At 34.1% G+C, this 17,639-nt stretch overlaps 1 protein-coding gene across 3 annotated transcripts in view; it reads right to left on the reverse strand.

The window, feature by feature from the left end:
* Nucleotides 1-17,639, reverse strand: part of SPOCK3 (SPARC (osteonectin), cwcv and kazal like domains proteoglycan 3) — a 611,292-nt gene that overhangs the window by 315,200 nt on the left and 278,453 nt on the right. For all 3 annotated transcript variants that reach the window (XM_056802868.1, XM_056802867.1, XM_001365818.4), the window contains one exon: nucleotides 14,734-14,848. In XM_056802868.1, the coding sequence (XP_056658846.1) occupies nucleotides 14,734-14,848 (115 nt within the window). The remainder of the gene's footprint in view (nucleotides 1-14,733; nucleotides 14,849-17,639) is intronic.

Here is a 17,639-nt window from a genome sequence, read left to right on the forward strand (position 1 = left end):
CTCATTATTAGTTAATGTAATTTTCATTATACCATGCTGGCTCGTGCTTAAAAAATAAACTCAGTGAGCTACTGATATCAGAAGCAGAGTTACAACATTTATACACACATGCATGCATGTGTATATATATATATATATATATATATTAAGACATGCACATATGTACATATAAAGTTGATGTGTGCTTACACACTGTATTTATATAGATATTTAATCTATGTTATACCCCATATTGAAGATCCTAGAGGGTAGGATTTGGGTCAGTTAAACATTTAGTACATGTAGAACTCATTGAAAAATGTAAAAAGTGCATAATTAAAATTATTATACAATGTTAATAATAAAAAAGGAAAATAAAACCATTATAGTCACAGGCTTAATAGTGAAGATACATTTAAACAAGTATAGCTTTTCTTTTTCATTCTGGCCACAATTATTTCTTTTTACTACATATAATTATTGAAGTGAAGAAATTCATCAGTGGTGGATGTTTAATTTGTTAGATATATTGTAATAAGTCAGTTTGATATTGTTTCTAATATCTATAGCTCCTAATGCCTTCTTAGCAGTATTGAAGCATCCTCCCATTGTAGAGAGCATTGGTTCCTTTTTCCTATCCTCTGCTCTAAATGAAGCTGAAATTAACATGGCTAGTTTTGTTTAACAACAATTTCTTCAAACTTACCATGTCTTATTATGCCAAACCTCTTTCTTTTAATATCAGCTCCATCGATTGGTGCCAACATGAGTGATCTAGAAATAGTGTTAATTATCTGCAGCTGCATACACAGCAAAGGAAACATAAAACACTGGGCTTCTTACTCACAATACAAGAAGCAATTAAAAAAGAAATTCTCTGCCATGAGGGGATAGGGAAAATTCACAAAAACTTATCCTAGGGTAAATATGAAAAGTAGGTCAAATCCATATTATGAAAACTTCAACTTATATTTTACGTTATGCAAGAAGTCCATTTTTATACGTCATTGGTAAGATTAAAATATTTCCCCCTTTTTATAATCACAAGAGCAATTCTGTTATTTAGAAGGTTTTATTTGTTTGAACTGTCAGTATAAATGTTAGTGATCTAATAGTCAAAATGTCAGTGAAGAGAAAGCTAGCAGAAGCATCATCATGAGTTGGAAGCAAAGCAACTTCAAATCAATTATCAATATCTTCATATATTTAAATGTGTGTATATTGATATATATGTGTGTATGTGACTATGAATGTGTCTGCATCTTCTACTTTGCTTAAGAAGACATGACATTCTCAAGCTAACGATTAATGCTGAAAAGGCAACACAACTCAACAGAGCTACACTTTTAATAGATATTGTTTAATATATCTGAATTTATGTCTACAAGTTTTGAACAACAGACCAAAAAAATAATACATATTTTAAAAATACAATTTTGACTTCTGGGTAAATGTGGCAGCAGTGTAGACACAGGACTCACCCTATCCTCTTCACCTACCTATATAAACTACCTCAAAAGGCCAATAAAACCAAATTAATATGAATGAAGGGACTCCAAAGTAGGGAACAGCATTGAAGTTACATAGGATTTGGGCATTTCCACACTAAAAGTGATTGAAATAGCTTCCACCAAAACACCAGATGGTCATCCCTCTCCAACCCCAGCTATGGAGCCAGAGTCACAGCCAGTGAGCTAGAATCAGTGAGTAAGTGAGGGACACATCTAGAGTGAGGGAGGAGCACCTCTAGGTTTTTGGCAGCTAAGACCACCAAATACCTACCCCTGAAAGCAGCTAGTCCTGAAACCCCAGGAGGCTGAAGAGTACAGAGCTTGGGTGCTTTCAGGGAGATAGCAGAGAGAAGGGCAGTAAATAATAGAAGGTACAGAGACTCAAGATATGGCCTCAGGCAAACACCTCTCTCCTTGGCTCCATACACAGAGAGCCAGACCTCCTTACTCAGACTTCTGACTAGAAAGAGAAAGAAAAATCACCATAGGGATGGCAAATAATGCCCAAGCAAAACAACTTCTTAACATCAAGCAGAGGAGGACACACAAATGATCTAAACCTTCCAAAAAAATAGAAATTGGCCACAAGCTCTTGAAGAATTTAAATCAGAATATAACAAAAAGATGGAAGGATTTTGGCAAGAAAAGTGAGAAATAGTTCAAAAAGAAAAGAACAGTTTAAAGGGCAGGAAATCCCAATTAGAGAAACAGCTGGAAGCCATGAAAAGCAGGACAAGACCAAATTGAAAAGGGAAATCAAAAGATTAGAGGGAGAAAATCAGTCCTTAAAGACCAGAATTAGGCAACTGGAAGCCAATGACCTTGAAAAATAGCAAGAATTAATACAGCAAAGTCAAAAGACTGACAAAATAGAAGACAATATAAAATAGCTCACTGACGAGATCAGGAAAACCAGTCTCAAAGAGACAATTTGAGAATCATTGGTCTACCTGAAGACTAAGAAATAAATGGAAATCTTGACATCATACTACAAGAAATTATCCAAGAAAACTGCCCTGATGTTCTTGAAAAAGGGGGCAAAATAGAGTTAATAAGTAGAGATTAGGGTAATAAGTGGTACACAATGATATCCAAAAGAAAAAAAAAAGGAAGGGGGAATAGAAGATATCACTAAGAGAAACTTGAAGGAATAAGATAAATAGGATGATCTATATCATACAAAGAACCACATGGGAAGGAGAGGGGAAGAATGCTATTATAAGAAAGAGAGGAAGAGAGTACTAATAGGTAATACATAAACCTTACTGTCAGTGAAAACAATTCTGAGGGGGAAGAGCATCTAGATCCAATGGGGTATTGGATTCTATCTTACCCTACAGGGAAAGTGAGAAGGGAAAACCAAGGGGTTAATGGGGTGGGGAGTACAAAAAGAGAGGGAAAAAGAAAGGGGAGGGAACTTAACAGACCCTACAAAAATAAGAAGGGAATAAAAAGGAAGGGAGCAGAAGGGAAGACTAATAAGGGTGGGGATTGGTGAGACTGATTAAAAGCAAACCACTGGTTTAAAAGGATATTGTGATAGAAGAAAGGGCAGAAATAGGAGAGGATATCAAAATGTTGGGGAATACACAAGTGAAAATCATAACTTTGAACATGAATGGGATGAACTCATCCATAAAGCGAAAGCAAATAGCAGAGTGGATTAGAACCCAAAATCCAACACATGTTATCTAAAAGAAACAAACATGAGGCAGATGGACATTCACAGCGTTAGAATTAAAGGTTGGAAACGTCACTGTCTCTGACTTCTGGTCAAGATGGCAGCTTAGAAGCAGCGAAAGTTCAGACCTCAGAAACCCTTCCTTACCGATCACAAACTGAGTGCTCCTAGGACACCGAAATTCAAGCTGAAAAACAGGACAGACCCTGGGAACCTTCTCTTGGACCTGGATCAAAAGGTATAGCCCCCCAAAAGCCAGAACCCTAGATCACTCAGATCTAAGGGTAGGCAGAAGGAAGGTCCCAGGACCCATCCCCCCAAACACACAGCAGCAGTGGAAACCTCAGAGCCAGCAAAAGGGCCTCAGGGCTGGCTATTTTGAAGGACTCACCTTGAAAGCAACCTAAGCCAGTCTCCGAGGTGCCCAACACAGAGGGCAGGGAAACATAGAGAGAAGGGTGAAGCCTGTAGCCCCTTGGCTGGGTCCTTACATCTGAGTCTCAATGGAAGTCCCAGATTTAGGGCACCAGCTGAACCCAACCCCATCAGGAGCCCTCAGAGCTACTGAAAGGACAGAAACCTCAGGGCCGGCAAAGGGGTTGCTCCGAAGAGCTTACCTTGAAAGTAACCTGGGCCTGTCTCCAGGCATTCAACACAGATTGTGGAGGGGGAGGATTTTTGCTTCAGGGCTCATTTGGTCCAAACCAGCTGAACCTAATCCCATCAGGAGCCCTCAGAGCCCAGGGAGGCCCTGACCCCTCCCCCCCTTAGAGAGCAGGGTCTTCTGAAAGAACCAGCTGAACCTAATCCCATCAGGAGCCCTCAGAGCCCAGGGAGGCCATGACCCCTCACCCTTTAGAGAGCAGGGTCTTCTGAAAAAACAGGAACCTAGAGGCAGAGTCAAGATGGCAGCCTAGAAGAAGCATAGACCTGGCAGCCTGGCCAGAGCTTTGGAGATCCTCCATATTTGCTCCAGCTGTCCAGGGAGTTTAAAACTCAGAGTAAACCCAGCCCAACTAAACTCAACTCAATCCCAACAAAAGTCTCCAGAAAGCAGGGAAGCCTAGGCTCCCCACCCATCCTCATTGACTGCTGGACTTTAAGCCAATCAAAAGCCTCCAGAGCACAGGGAAGCTCAAATCCCCAACAACCCTCCCCCAGAGACTACACCAAGAGATCTTCTGCTAAAGCTCCAAGAGGGGAGACTGATAGAAATCCCAAAAAAACAAAAAAAAATGAGAGGAACAAGAGCACAGACAAATACAGGAAGTAAAGAAGGGGTGAATTTGAGCAAACAACAGAAAAAGAAGAAAGAAACTACAATAGACAGCTACTACACAACAAATGGAACAGAGGGGGAGAGATCAGCAAACGATAAACCTGAAATCCCAGCGAATTGGATACAGGCTGTGGAAGAACTCAAAACACAACTAAGAGAGGCTGAAGACAATTGGGAAAAGAACTTAAAAATTAAGATAAGTCATCTGGAAACAGAGGCACTAGAACTAAAACAAGAAAATAGTGTCTTGAAAGCCAAAATCAACCAGCTTGAAAATGAGGCAAAGGAGATGAAAGATGAGGCAAAGGAGATGAAAGACGAGGTAAAGAGGATGAAAGACGATCTTCAAAGAAAATCAGACCAGAAGGAAAAAGACGACCAAAAATCCAGAGATGAAATCCAATCTTTAAGAACCAGAATACAACAACTAGAATCAAGTGAACTCACAAGGCAGCAGGACACTTTAAAACAAAACAAAAAGAATGAAAAAATTGAGGAAAATGTGAAGCATCTCATTCACAAAACAGATGATTTAGAAAATAGTTAAAAAAGAGACAATTTAAGAATAATTGGACTACCAGAAGACCATGACAAAAGAAAAAGCCTGGACATAATACTAGAGGAAATTATCCAGGAAAACTGTCCTGAGATCCTAGAACAAGAGGGGAAAGTGTAGATTGAAAGAATCCACAGATCACCCCCTGTATTTAATCCCCAACTGATAACACCAAAAAATGTTATAGCCAAATTCAAAAACAGTCAAATGAAAGAAAAGATATTACAAGCTGCCAAGAAGAAGCCATTCAGATACCATCGAACCACAGTGAGGATATTGCAGGATCTGGCTGCATCCACACTGAAGGACTGAAAGGCATGGAATATGATATTCCAGAAAGCAAGGGAACTAGTCTACAACCAAGAATAAAATACCCACCAAAACTGACTATATTCTTACAGGGGAAAGTATGATCATTGAACACAACAGAAGAGTTCCAAGCATTCATAAATAAAAGACCAGACCTGAACAGAAAATGTGATGTCCAACTACAGAACTCAAGAGAATCATCAAAAGGTAATTTAAAAAGAGGGGGGGGAAACAAACAAAACAATAACAAAAAATTTTTAAGAGACTCAATAAGTTAAAATGATATGTATCCCTATAAGAAAAGAGGTCATTGGTAACTCTTAAAAACTGTTGCTATCACCTGAGCACCTAGAAGAATTACACTCAGAGAGAACAGTGACAAACTGTATACGATGAAAGGACAAGACATAAATAGGTATATAGATATATGCATGCATAAATACATATACATGTGTATGTATATGTATATATATATATATATATATATGACTAGAGCTAAAAAAGAAAAAAAGGTTATGACTAAAAGAAATGGGAAAAGAAACAAATGGGAGTAAATTTATATGTCACAAAGACGCTCATGGCAGGAGGGGGGAGAACATCAATACACTGGAAGGGTAAAGAGGTTGGAGATAAGAAATACTCAACTCTTTCATGCTTTGAAACTGACCGAAAGAGGGAAGAACAATCCAATCCATTGGAGAAGAGATTAGATTTGCGCCCTATAGGGGAGTAGAAGGGTAAAAAATGGACTGATGGGGAGGGAAGCAGTACAAAGAAGGAAGAGGGTGGGGAAAATTTTAAAAAGACTAACGGGGAAAAAAAGGGAGGGAATAAGAAGGGAGGGGGGGGGTAGAAAGGGAAGTAAAATAAGGGGTGGACAGGGGGACTGAATATAAACAAACATTGGTATAGAAGGAAATAGTGAAAGAAGAAAAGGCAGGACCAGGAGCAGAAATCAAAATGTTGGGAAATACACAGCTAGTAATCATAACTCTGAATGTGAATGGAATGAACTCACCAGAAAACGCAAGCAAATAGCAGAGTGGATTACAATCCAAAACCCTACCATATGCTGTCTGCAAGAAACACACATGAGGAAGATAGATGCGCATAGGGTGAAAGTAAGAGGATGGAGCCAAATCTATTAGGCATCAACTCATTAAAAGAAAGCAGGAGTTGCAATCATGATATCTGACAAAGTCAAAGTAAACATAAATATAGTTAAAAGAGATAGGGAAGGTAATTACATCCTGATAAAAGGCAGTATAGAAAATGAGGAAATATTCATACTCAACATATATGCACCAAATGCCAGAGCATCCAAATTTTTAAAGGAGAAACTAGAGGAGCTCAAGGATGAAATAGATAGAAAAACTATACTAGTGGGAGATCTGAACCTCCCCCTAATTGAACTAGATAAATCACATCAAAAAATAATTAAGAAAGAGGTGAGAGAAGCAAATGAAATCTTAGAAAAATTAGAGTTAGTTAGAGTTAGAGAATTATTAGTTATATTATCATATAATATTTATTATATAATTATATATTTATATTATTTATTTATATATATATAAGATATATTATATATTTTTATAATACAATTATATAAATATATATATATATATATATATTAGAGTAATAATTAGAGTTAGAGAAAAATAAATAGGGACAAAAAGGAATACATCTTCTTTTCAGCAGTACATGGTACATTCACAAAAATTGACCATGTACTAGGGCACAAAATCATTGCAAACAAGTGCAAAAGGGCAGAAATAATAAATGAAAACTTCTCAGACCACAATGCAATAAAAATAATAATTAGTAAGGGTACATGGATAGATAAATAAAAAAATTAATTGGAAATTAAAAAATATGATTCTCCAAAACCAGCTAGTTAAAGAACAAATCATAGAAAATATTAATAGCTTCATTGAAGAAAATGACAATGGCGACACATCCTTTCAAAACCTATGGTATGCAGACAAAGCAGTACTCAGGGGAAAATTTATATCCTTGAGTTCATATATAAACAAATTAAGAAGGGCAGAGGTCAATGAATTGGGCATGCAAATTAAAAAACTAGAAAGTGAACAAATTAAAAACCCTCAGATGAAGTCTAAATTAGAGATCCTAAAAATGATATGAGAAATTAATAAAATTTAAAGTCAAAGAACTATTGATTTAATAAATAAGACTAGAAGCTGGTACTTTGAAAAAAACAAATAAAATTGACAAAGTACTAGTCAGTCTAATTAAGAAAAGAAAGAAAAAAACCAAATTGACAGTCTCCAAGTTAAAAAGGGAGACTTCACCTCTAATGAAGAGGAAATCAAGGCAATTATTAAAAACTACTATGTCCAATTATATGGCAAAAAATATGGCAATCTAAGTGATATGGATGAATACTTACAAAAATATAAATTGCCTAGGCTAAAAGAAGAAGAAGTAAATTACCTAAACAACCCCATATCAGAAAAAGAAATTGAACAAGCCATCAAAGTACTCCCTAAGAAAAAATCCCCAGGTCCAGATGGATTAAAAAATGAATTCTACCAAACATTCAAAGAACAGCTAAGCCCAATACTATACAAACTATTTGACAGAATAAGCCAAGAAGGGGTTCTACCAAATTCTTTTTATGACACAAACATGGTACTTATCCCAAAGCCAGGCAGGTTAAAAACAGAGAAAGAAAACTATAGGCCAATCACCCTAAGGAATATAGATGCAAAAATCTTAAATAGGATACTAGCAAAAAGACTCCAGCAAGTCATCACAAGGGTTATCCACTACGATCAGGTAGGATTCATACCGGGAATACAAGGATGGTTCAATATTGGGAAAAACATCCACATAATTGACCATATAAACAAGCAAACCAACAAAAATCACATGATTATCTCAATAGATGCAGAAAAAACCTTTGGCAAAATACAACACCCATTCCTATTGAAAACACTAGAAAGTATAGGAATAGAATGGCCTTTCCTAAAAATAATAAACAGTATATACCTAAAACCGTCAGCAAATATCATCTGCAATGGGGAAAAACTCAAAGCCTTCACAATAAGATCAGGAGTCAAACAAGGATGCCCATTATCACCTTTATTATTTAATATTGTACTAGAAACACTAGCAGTACCAATTAGAGAAGAAAAAGAAATTAAAGGTATTAAAATTGGCAATGAGGAGACCAGGCTGTCACTCTTTGCAGATGATATGATGATTTACTTAATGAATCCTAGGGAATCAACCAAAAAGCTAATTGAAATAATCAACAACTTTAACAAAGTTGCAGGATACAAAATAAACCCACATAAGTCATCAGCATTTCTATATATCTCTAACCCAGTTCAGCTGCAAGAATTAGAAAGAGAAATTCCATTTAAAGTCACCCGAGACAATATAAAATACTTAGGAATCTATCTGCCGAGACAAACACAGGAATTATATGAACACAACTACAAAACACTCTCCACACTATTAAAACTAGATCTAAACAATTGGAAAAACATTGATTGCTCATGGGTGGGACGAGCTAACATAATAAAAATGACCATCCTACACAAACTTATCTATCTATTTAGTGCCATACCCATTGAACTACCAAAAAACTATTTTACTGAATTAGAGAAAACCATAACAAAGTTCATTTGGAAGAATAATGGATCAAGGATATCCAGGGAAATAATGAAAAAAAAAATACAAAGGAAGGTGGCCTTGCAGTCCCAGATCTCAAACTATATTACAATGCAGCGGTCATCAAAACAATTTGGTACTGGCTAAGAGACAGAAAGGAAGATCAGTGGAATAGACTTGGGGTAAATGACCTCAGTAAGACAGTCTTTGAAAAACATAAAGACCCCAGCTTTTGGGACAAAAACCCAGTATTTGATAAAAACTGCTGGGAAAATTGGAAGACAGTGTGGGAGAGATTAGGTTTGGATCAACACCTCACACCCTACACCAAAATAAACTCTGAATGGGCGAATAACTTGAATATAAAGAAGGAAACTATAAGTAAATTAGGCGAACACAGAATAGTATACATATCAGACCTTTGGGAAGGGAAAGATTTTAAAACCAAACAAGACTTAGAAAGAGTCACAAAATGCAAAATAAATAATTTTGACTAAATCAAATTAAAAAGTTTTTGTACAAAAAAAAAAACAATGTAACTAAAATTAGAAGGAAAGCAACAAATTGGGAAACAATCTTCATAACAAAAACCTCTGACAAAGGTCTAATTACTCATATTTATAAAAAGCTAAACCAGTTGTACAAAAAAATCAAGCCATTCTCCAATTGAAAAATGGGCAAGGGACATGAATAGGCAATTTTCAGTTACAGAAATCCAGACTATTAATGAGCACATGAAAAAGTGTTCTAGATCTCTTATAATCAGAGAGATGCAAATCACAACAACTCTGAGGTATCACCTCACACTTAGCAGATTGTTCAACATGACAGCAAAGGAATGTAATGAATGCTGGAGGGGATGTGGCAAAGTAGGGACATTAATGCATTGCTGGTGGAGTTGTGAATTGATCCAGCTATTCTGGATGGCAATTTGAAACTATGCCCAAAGGGTTTTAATAGACTGCCTGCCCTTTTATTCAGCCATAAGACTGCTGGGTTTATAAACCAGAGATAATAAAGAAAACAACCTCCTTGCTATGGGAGGGGGTTTGGGGGAGAGAGTAAAAAAACCTGATTATTGTTATCAAGGAAAAATATTCTAAATTAACTAATTAAATAAAAATTTCAAGTAAAGACAATTGCCACTCATGCCATTTGCAGTCTATATTCCTAAAAATTATTCACTAAAGCAGATTTCCTTCTTCTTTGATTTCATACCTTTCCAGTGGGAATCAGAATACAGTAGCATTCACTCCTCTGATCTCCAAAGACTCGCTTTTGTTCCTACAGACTCAATTACTTTGAAAGGAAACAAAAGTACCTTTACCCCACAAACATGTTGAGCCTTATGAAAATAGAAACCAGATTTATCCAGCAATCAATTAACATTCATTTAATAGTTACTGTAATGTAGGCACTGCTCAGCACTAGAGATGGGGGAAAGCTAAATAAAAGAACCTCCACTTCCAAGTAACCTTTATTCAGATTCACCCTCAGATAAATTACTCTTCTACCTCTCTTAATTTTTCAAAAAGGAAATTTGGCCAAATCTGAAAAAGAAAAACAAATTTGCTCCACCAAAGATCTATGAAAATGTATCTTCCTTTTTGACTCTATTCCTTAGTAGAGATCATGATTGTAGAACATCATATAAAGATCATTATTGTGGTATACTATATAAAATGTATTTTAATATACTGATCATTTTTATGATTTCCCCCATTATTTTGTAATTAAAAAGGTTTGTTACAAGTCATATTTCTCAGAGAGAGAAGGGAAGGACATATGAGAAATGTCAGTAATAGAAAAAACAAAAGGAAGTAATTTAGTTCTGTTTAAAACAAAGAGAAATGTTTAAACCTTCTTGTGACATGCATATAAGTGTTTGTGTAAAGAAAATGAAGTTCATAAGTCTAGGTTCAAATCCCACTTCATATACTTAGAGTTATATGACTCTAGTTAATTAATTTAATTCTTCAGAATCAGTTCCTACTTTATAAAACTGGGATAAAAATAGGACTTACCGCCAGAGTTGTTGTGTGGATTGAATAAAATCATTTGTATGAAAGTCAAGTACTGGAATACTCATTCTTCTCAATCTGAGAAGAAAGGGAATTTTTCTCTCCCTAATCCACCACAATATTCGTCACTCCCTTTACACATATGGCATGCATTTTGGCTCCCACATGCTTTCTGGCTAGGTGTGAAATTTATGAAGCCTATTTGAAAACAGCTGCTGATGCTTTCATCTGTAGGAATTAACTTCTTCCCTTCCCTTATCTGCAGCTGCTTAGAGATGACCATTTCCATGGAGAATGCCTTAGCAGCAGTAGGAACTGTCCAACTATAGTTAAGTATGCAAAGAAGAGGCCAGGGTCTCTTTAAGCAAGGTCACAAAGAAAACACACAAATTATTTAAATATCTAGCAGGTGCCTAAAGAAAGTTAATAGGGAAAAATGAAGAAAATACATGTGGAAATCTCATCCCCCCAGATCATTTTGAATTCTTGAACTTTGCAGTCTGACCCAAGATCAGGTAGCTTTGTGCTCCTTTCTGACCTGAAACAATCTTATTCCTGTTATTAATCTGGTTTCTGTTTGAAATCAGTTATTCTATCTCAATCCCCTCATCCCTTATTACTGACATTGGCTTACTGTCAAATGCTTTTGGCTTCTTTCTGCATCAGAATCTCACAGCTGAGATCTTTCTATATTCTTCAAACAGGGAGGCTTCAACCTGGGACATGGAAAATCATCCGTCCAAATACATGCCAGGTTACCAATCCAATTTTGCTCAAGGTTAAATCAAGAAAAAAGAGTGGAATAAATGTTGCCAAAGCTACGTCTAGATCTGTAAAAAACAAATTTTAGACTCTTTGTGTGTGTGTGTGTGTGTGTGTGTGTGTGTGTGTGTGTTGTATCTCTTTAATTTTCTAAATGTACTGTCTTAACATTTACAAAATAAATATCAAACTCTTCTTGGCCAATGTTTGTTTCTTTAATTGACATTTATTACCCTTTGGAAAAAAGGAAGCATGTCTCAAAAAAATCAAATGATAATGAAAAAATAAATAGCCCTGCATTACTCTCATTTTGGGGGAGAATTATTAATTCTTTACCTAGAATGTTAGTTTAGGCTTTGGGGAAAGAGCATTTATTTTGTTAAAAATTAATACCCCCATATAATTAACAATGGGAATTATATTTTATTGAATATTTTATATGTTGATAAACTATGATATAGTAGTCATTATTGAAATAATTTATTATGCTGATGTTTTCCTAATATTTAACTATCCTGATATAATGTCTCCTCAAAATATTGAGTACTCTTTTAAAATATTATTATATTCATTAATTCATTAATTCTATTGGTGTATAACTTTATTTCTCTGCCTTCACTTTCATATGGTTGCAGTTCTGAATCATGCTTGTTTAAAAAAAACAAACTAGAAAATTTTTTCCTAAATTTTTGAAAAATTGAGCTAATAAAATTAGGTATCATTCTGTTACTTTGTAGATTAAATTGTTAAGATGGTGTCCTATGAATATTAACTTACAGATTTAATGAAATCTAGACAGTCTACCTTTATAGATTTTACTAAAATAATAATAATAAAATAAAATTGACATATAGACTATGATATAAAAGGACATTGTTGAAGAGGAGGAAAAATGAATTTCTTTTTTAATGTAATATTGCAAAGTGGCAGAGACAATAGATAATATAAAAACAAGTGGGGTCTTAGAAAGAGGAAAACCTAGGATCTCAATTCATAACTGAACATTATTAGTTTTGTGACCACGAGCAAGTTACTTAACTTGTTGATGTCTAAGCAACTAAGATTTTTAATTCCAAATAAATTGCTAGTCTTCATTTTTAAGTCCATCTACATATCAGTAATTCCCTACCCCTATGAAATCACAGATCAAAATGAAATGACTAGGTAGTCACAAAATTTTAAATATTTCTTTAAATTCTTGGGCTTTACAAATAAAATAAGAAAATGTCACCTTACACTAAGAATCAAAAGAATATATTAAATAAATTTTTAGCTAATTCAAGCTGATCAAACATTGAATAAGCAAAACAGAAGGAAAGGGTGAAAATTATTGGTAAAACTGGGTAATACTAAAACAATAAATGAGCTTAAATTCATATATTACATTGAGAAAAGTCATTTTATTTCTGAGTTTTGAATTGAGGCTCAGATTTGTTGCTTGGACATTTTCACTCATTTCTTTGTATCCTAGCAAATTCAAGAAATGTCTCACATTATTGTATTGTCTTTTGTGAGGTTACTGAAAAAGGAGATGAAGTCTGCCTAGCCTGGTAAATAGAAAGTAACTTGGGCCAGTTGGTCGGTGAGTAGCAGGATGGAGTCCTTAGAATTTCACACTGAAAAGTTATGAATGGTTACTCCTAAGTGGAGAGAAATTGATTCTTCCTTTGAGATGTTAGAATCACAGGACTTGTCCTATGATTTTACATCAACAAAAAAGGAATCAGGGAAAGACTGAGAGAATGTATGTCCCATCTCCTTATTGGTTACTTACCAATTAGTGATATCTTTGGATGTCTAGAGGAAGGCTAAATAATGAACTTCTGATATTCTAGTTAATGATCCAAATGGTGGATTTTTTTTTGGTCTTTGATCACCAAGAGAGATCACTGATCAATTAATTTTTAGTTAATGCTAGACTAATAAATAAATTTATTTTCTTACCCAAAACCTATTCTCCCAGATTTTTTAATCATTCCAATACAGAAAATATAAAGACTAAGAAGAATCTATTTTCCAGATGAACTTTTATCCCAACAATTACAGAAAAGAAGGTATATCCAATATATTTAATATCTAAGAAAACAGAGATGTCATTATTTAGTTATTGTACAACCAAAAAAAGGAAAGATTGGAGAAAATATGTATATGTAATATAATTTACAATTACCTATTAATGATATCAAGCATTCCCCAAAATACGTGATCAAAAGATCTGAATATTTAGCTTTCACAAGAAAGAACACTAGAGGCTTTCAATCCTAATACTAATGATCACTGTTCATGATTATCAAAACATAATGGTAATAGTAGAAATATATCCTGTATAACTTTAGCAGGTTTTTTTGACTCATTTACAAGGTGTCAGAACACAAAATAAAATAATACTTGGAATCCAGAATTATTTCCACACTCTCCATTTTTGATTATTTTGCTTACCTTTTCTATACCCATTTTCACCTTTTCATTATCTTTTTTTATTCCTTTATCTTGAACATAGTCAAATTCAAAATGTTTTAATTTTATTGCTTTTTATATTTAAGTCCCATGGATCTCAGTTTCCTTGCTGATAAAAATAAAGGGCTTCTATGAGGCCAATGAAGTATCTCCTGTCCCTACCCCCTTTGTTTCTAATGCTGAGGTCGCATGGTCTTTGAGCAGGAGAGAATGTTATTCTTTTAAACAGGAACAAAGACGTTCATATATTATTCCTTTTGGCTCTCAAGGACATATTTTGCATTGTATGAGAACTTTCCTTTATGTTTTCATTACTTACTTCATACAATAGGTTTAAAATCCTATAATAAATCTAATTATTCAGTTTATTTCACATTATAGTTAATAGAAGCATCAGTTGTTAGGGAAAAACATATTCCTTTAATGACATCAATAAAACACTGGATAAAAACTTAGCAGTACTTACTGCTTATTTCTAATTTTTAGTTGTGATATAAAAATGCATTTCAATTAATGACATTTACTTTAACTATGTTTACCTGTGTGTGAGCCTCCGGTGACTAATACAAATTGCTGTCTGAGGATCTCGGGAAACACAAACTTTATGGTGGCTACATTTCATCTTTAAGCATGGATCATTAGCCGGGTCTAAAGCTAAAAAAAAGCAAAAAAAACATTAATAATAATAATAATAATATTTTATACAAAATGGATATTTCAGCTCTAATGCAATTCAATACAGTAAATAATTTTTTTCAGGTCAGACTGGTTGCATAGTAGTATTTTAGTAACCAAAAATGATACAAACTAGTCCTTGACCCCAAGAAAAGTATAAACCAGGATAGCAATACTGTATGTCAATAGATAACTAATATACAACTCTCAGACTTAACAAAATAACTTCATTTTAAAATTCACCTATCTTTTGTCCACAGATATTCTTTTCCAATCACCTTTCCTGAAAGGAAATTAATGCCATAGCCAGCAGGACTGAGTTACTACCTCAACCATGCATTTTGTAAGTCAAAGCAAATTCCAAATCACTGCGATCTTAAGTTGGAATTAAATTGAATGCTATTCATACCATTTAAAAATCAGGAAAGTCAAGTATTTTTATTTATAAAATGTGTCTGATAATTTATACAAAAGAATAGATATTAAGAGAATAAATTTTCCTGAAATTCTTCATAATCCTCATATTTGTAAATGTATCCACATGAATGGAAAGGGGAAGACTGATGCCTAATGGTCACACTATATAATACACTGACCCCATCGATTATAAGTTGTTGATTTGGGCCACCTCGATAAAACAATCAAATGAACAAGTCACGACAGTGCATAAGTATTTGCAATTTTCTCTGTATGACTGATTGAATTTTTCTTCAGATTAATAGGATGGTTGAACAAGGCCTGCATATTTTTGTAGTTTTCAAAAATCCAGTTCAAAAATCATTCACAACACAAATGTCCTTGACTGCTAGAGGATGAATCACTTCCCTTATTTGACTAATTTAAGAAATTACTGTGAATAAAGCTTTCTATCAAGCTACCATAAACCCAAAAGCAGACACATGTTGAGTTCACCAATGGAAATTCAAATTCAAATATCCCAAAGAATTAGACTATAGCATCAGTAACTTTTAAATGATAAAAGGTCCAATATTCTAATCAGAAATGGGTTGTCATTTACTCATAAGACTGAAATGTAGAATGGTTACCATTCTGCTTAGCAATGGAACAGATTTCTTTAAAAATCAGTTAATTTGTCAAATAATCTTTTTCTCCCTTTTTTTGGTAATCAGTAGATCTCTAAAAGTACAATATTCAAAAGCTTTAATCTTTTAAACATGATTTAACAAACATTTATTTAATACAAACTGTTTGCAAACTGCAGAAAGCCAAAGAATCAAACAGAATCTGCCTTTGAATAGTATTAATACTAACAAAGAAGAGGTGAAGTATATGCCCTAAACAAGTATATGTGATACAAGTTTGAATATAACAGCATGTAAATGTTTAAGGACAAGAGGTATAAGAAACATATGGAACAGTATGATGTACTTGTGGGATGAGGTCATCAAAGTCTTCAATGGGCAATAAAAGAAAGGTAGAATATGTGATACAATAAATAGTCTACTCTGGAATCTTTAGTTCACAATGGGAAGAAGCAAGAAAAACTCAGAAAAAGGATGCAGTGAGATGGTGGAAAGGGTCTAAAATGCCAAGTAAAAGAGTATAATTTATCATATATGCAATGGGGAGCCACTAAATCTTTTTGAATAGGAAATATGAGACCATATCATTAAAAGAAAATATATTTCAGCACCAGTGAATGAAGAGAGGGTTACTAGGTAAGAGTCTTTAAAGAAAAATAGAATAAATTGGGAAGCAGGTGTGGTAGTAGTAGTAGAGTAAAAATGATATGAATTAATAAAAAGAACAGATTTCAAACTATTGTGAAGGTAGAATTTATAGGTCTTGGCACCTGAAGAAAAAGGTAATTTAAAAGGTGCTGATGATGTTTTAGAGTATTTGAGTGGAATCAGAATATTTGCATGAACAGAAATTAGAAAATTGGAAGGAAGATCAGTTTTTGAAAGAATAGTGAAAGAATGATTTTTAGTTCAATTTTTAAATGAAAAAAATTTAATTCAATTTTAGTCCTGCTGAACTTGAAACATCTGTAAAACATATGAGTGCAGCTATGTAGCAGGTCAATGGGAATGGTGGAATCCATTTAAAAAATAGTGGGAAAATTAAATTTGGAAGACTTTTTAAATAAGAGATAACTGAAGTAACAGTTAACTTCTACAGTTAACTACTCTTAACAGGAGTAACTACAAAACACAAAAAAGAAAACAAAGAGAGAGAGTATTATTAAGGCCTAAATTTCAGGAATCAACTACTTATTGACAAAGTACTATGCAAAAGTTATTGTGATATATACCTCAGGGAGATTATACTTAGATATAGATTAGAAAACATAAGATGTGCATATGTGTATATGTATCTTATTTATATGTGATATGCACATTTTCCTAGTATACATCTCAATATAATAAAGAAGCCTGCATATGCATATGAATACATAAAATTCATAGCATGAGAATTTCTGGGAAAGCCAGAAAACACTTTGCTGGAAAAGAGATTTGTAGAAATATTTGTAGAAATGGGCCATATACCATGATGAACACAAAATAAACACATCACATGAACAGAAGAAGTCACAGAGAACCAGATCAGGTAAGTTTCAATACTGAGTCAAAAAGGGGAATTTTCAAACAAATAAGAGGAAAAAGCGGCCACAAATTAATAAAATGGACAATCATGATTGAATGGAATTGTAAAAAAGATTTTGCATTAAAAAGTTCAATGCAAAAACAAAAAGAAAAGGTCAGTTGGGGGGATTTCTAGCATAATTGTTTAAAGCATATGATAAAAT

This window comes from Monodelphis domestica, chromosome 6 (assembly GCF_027887165.1).
Source record: "Monodelphis domestica isolate mMonDom1 chromosome 6, mMonDom1.pri, whole genome shotgun sequence".
Taxonomy (NCBI): domain Eukaryota; kingdom Metazoa; phylum Chordata; class Mammalia; order Didelphimorphia; family Didelphidae; genus Monodelphis; species Monodelphis domestica.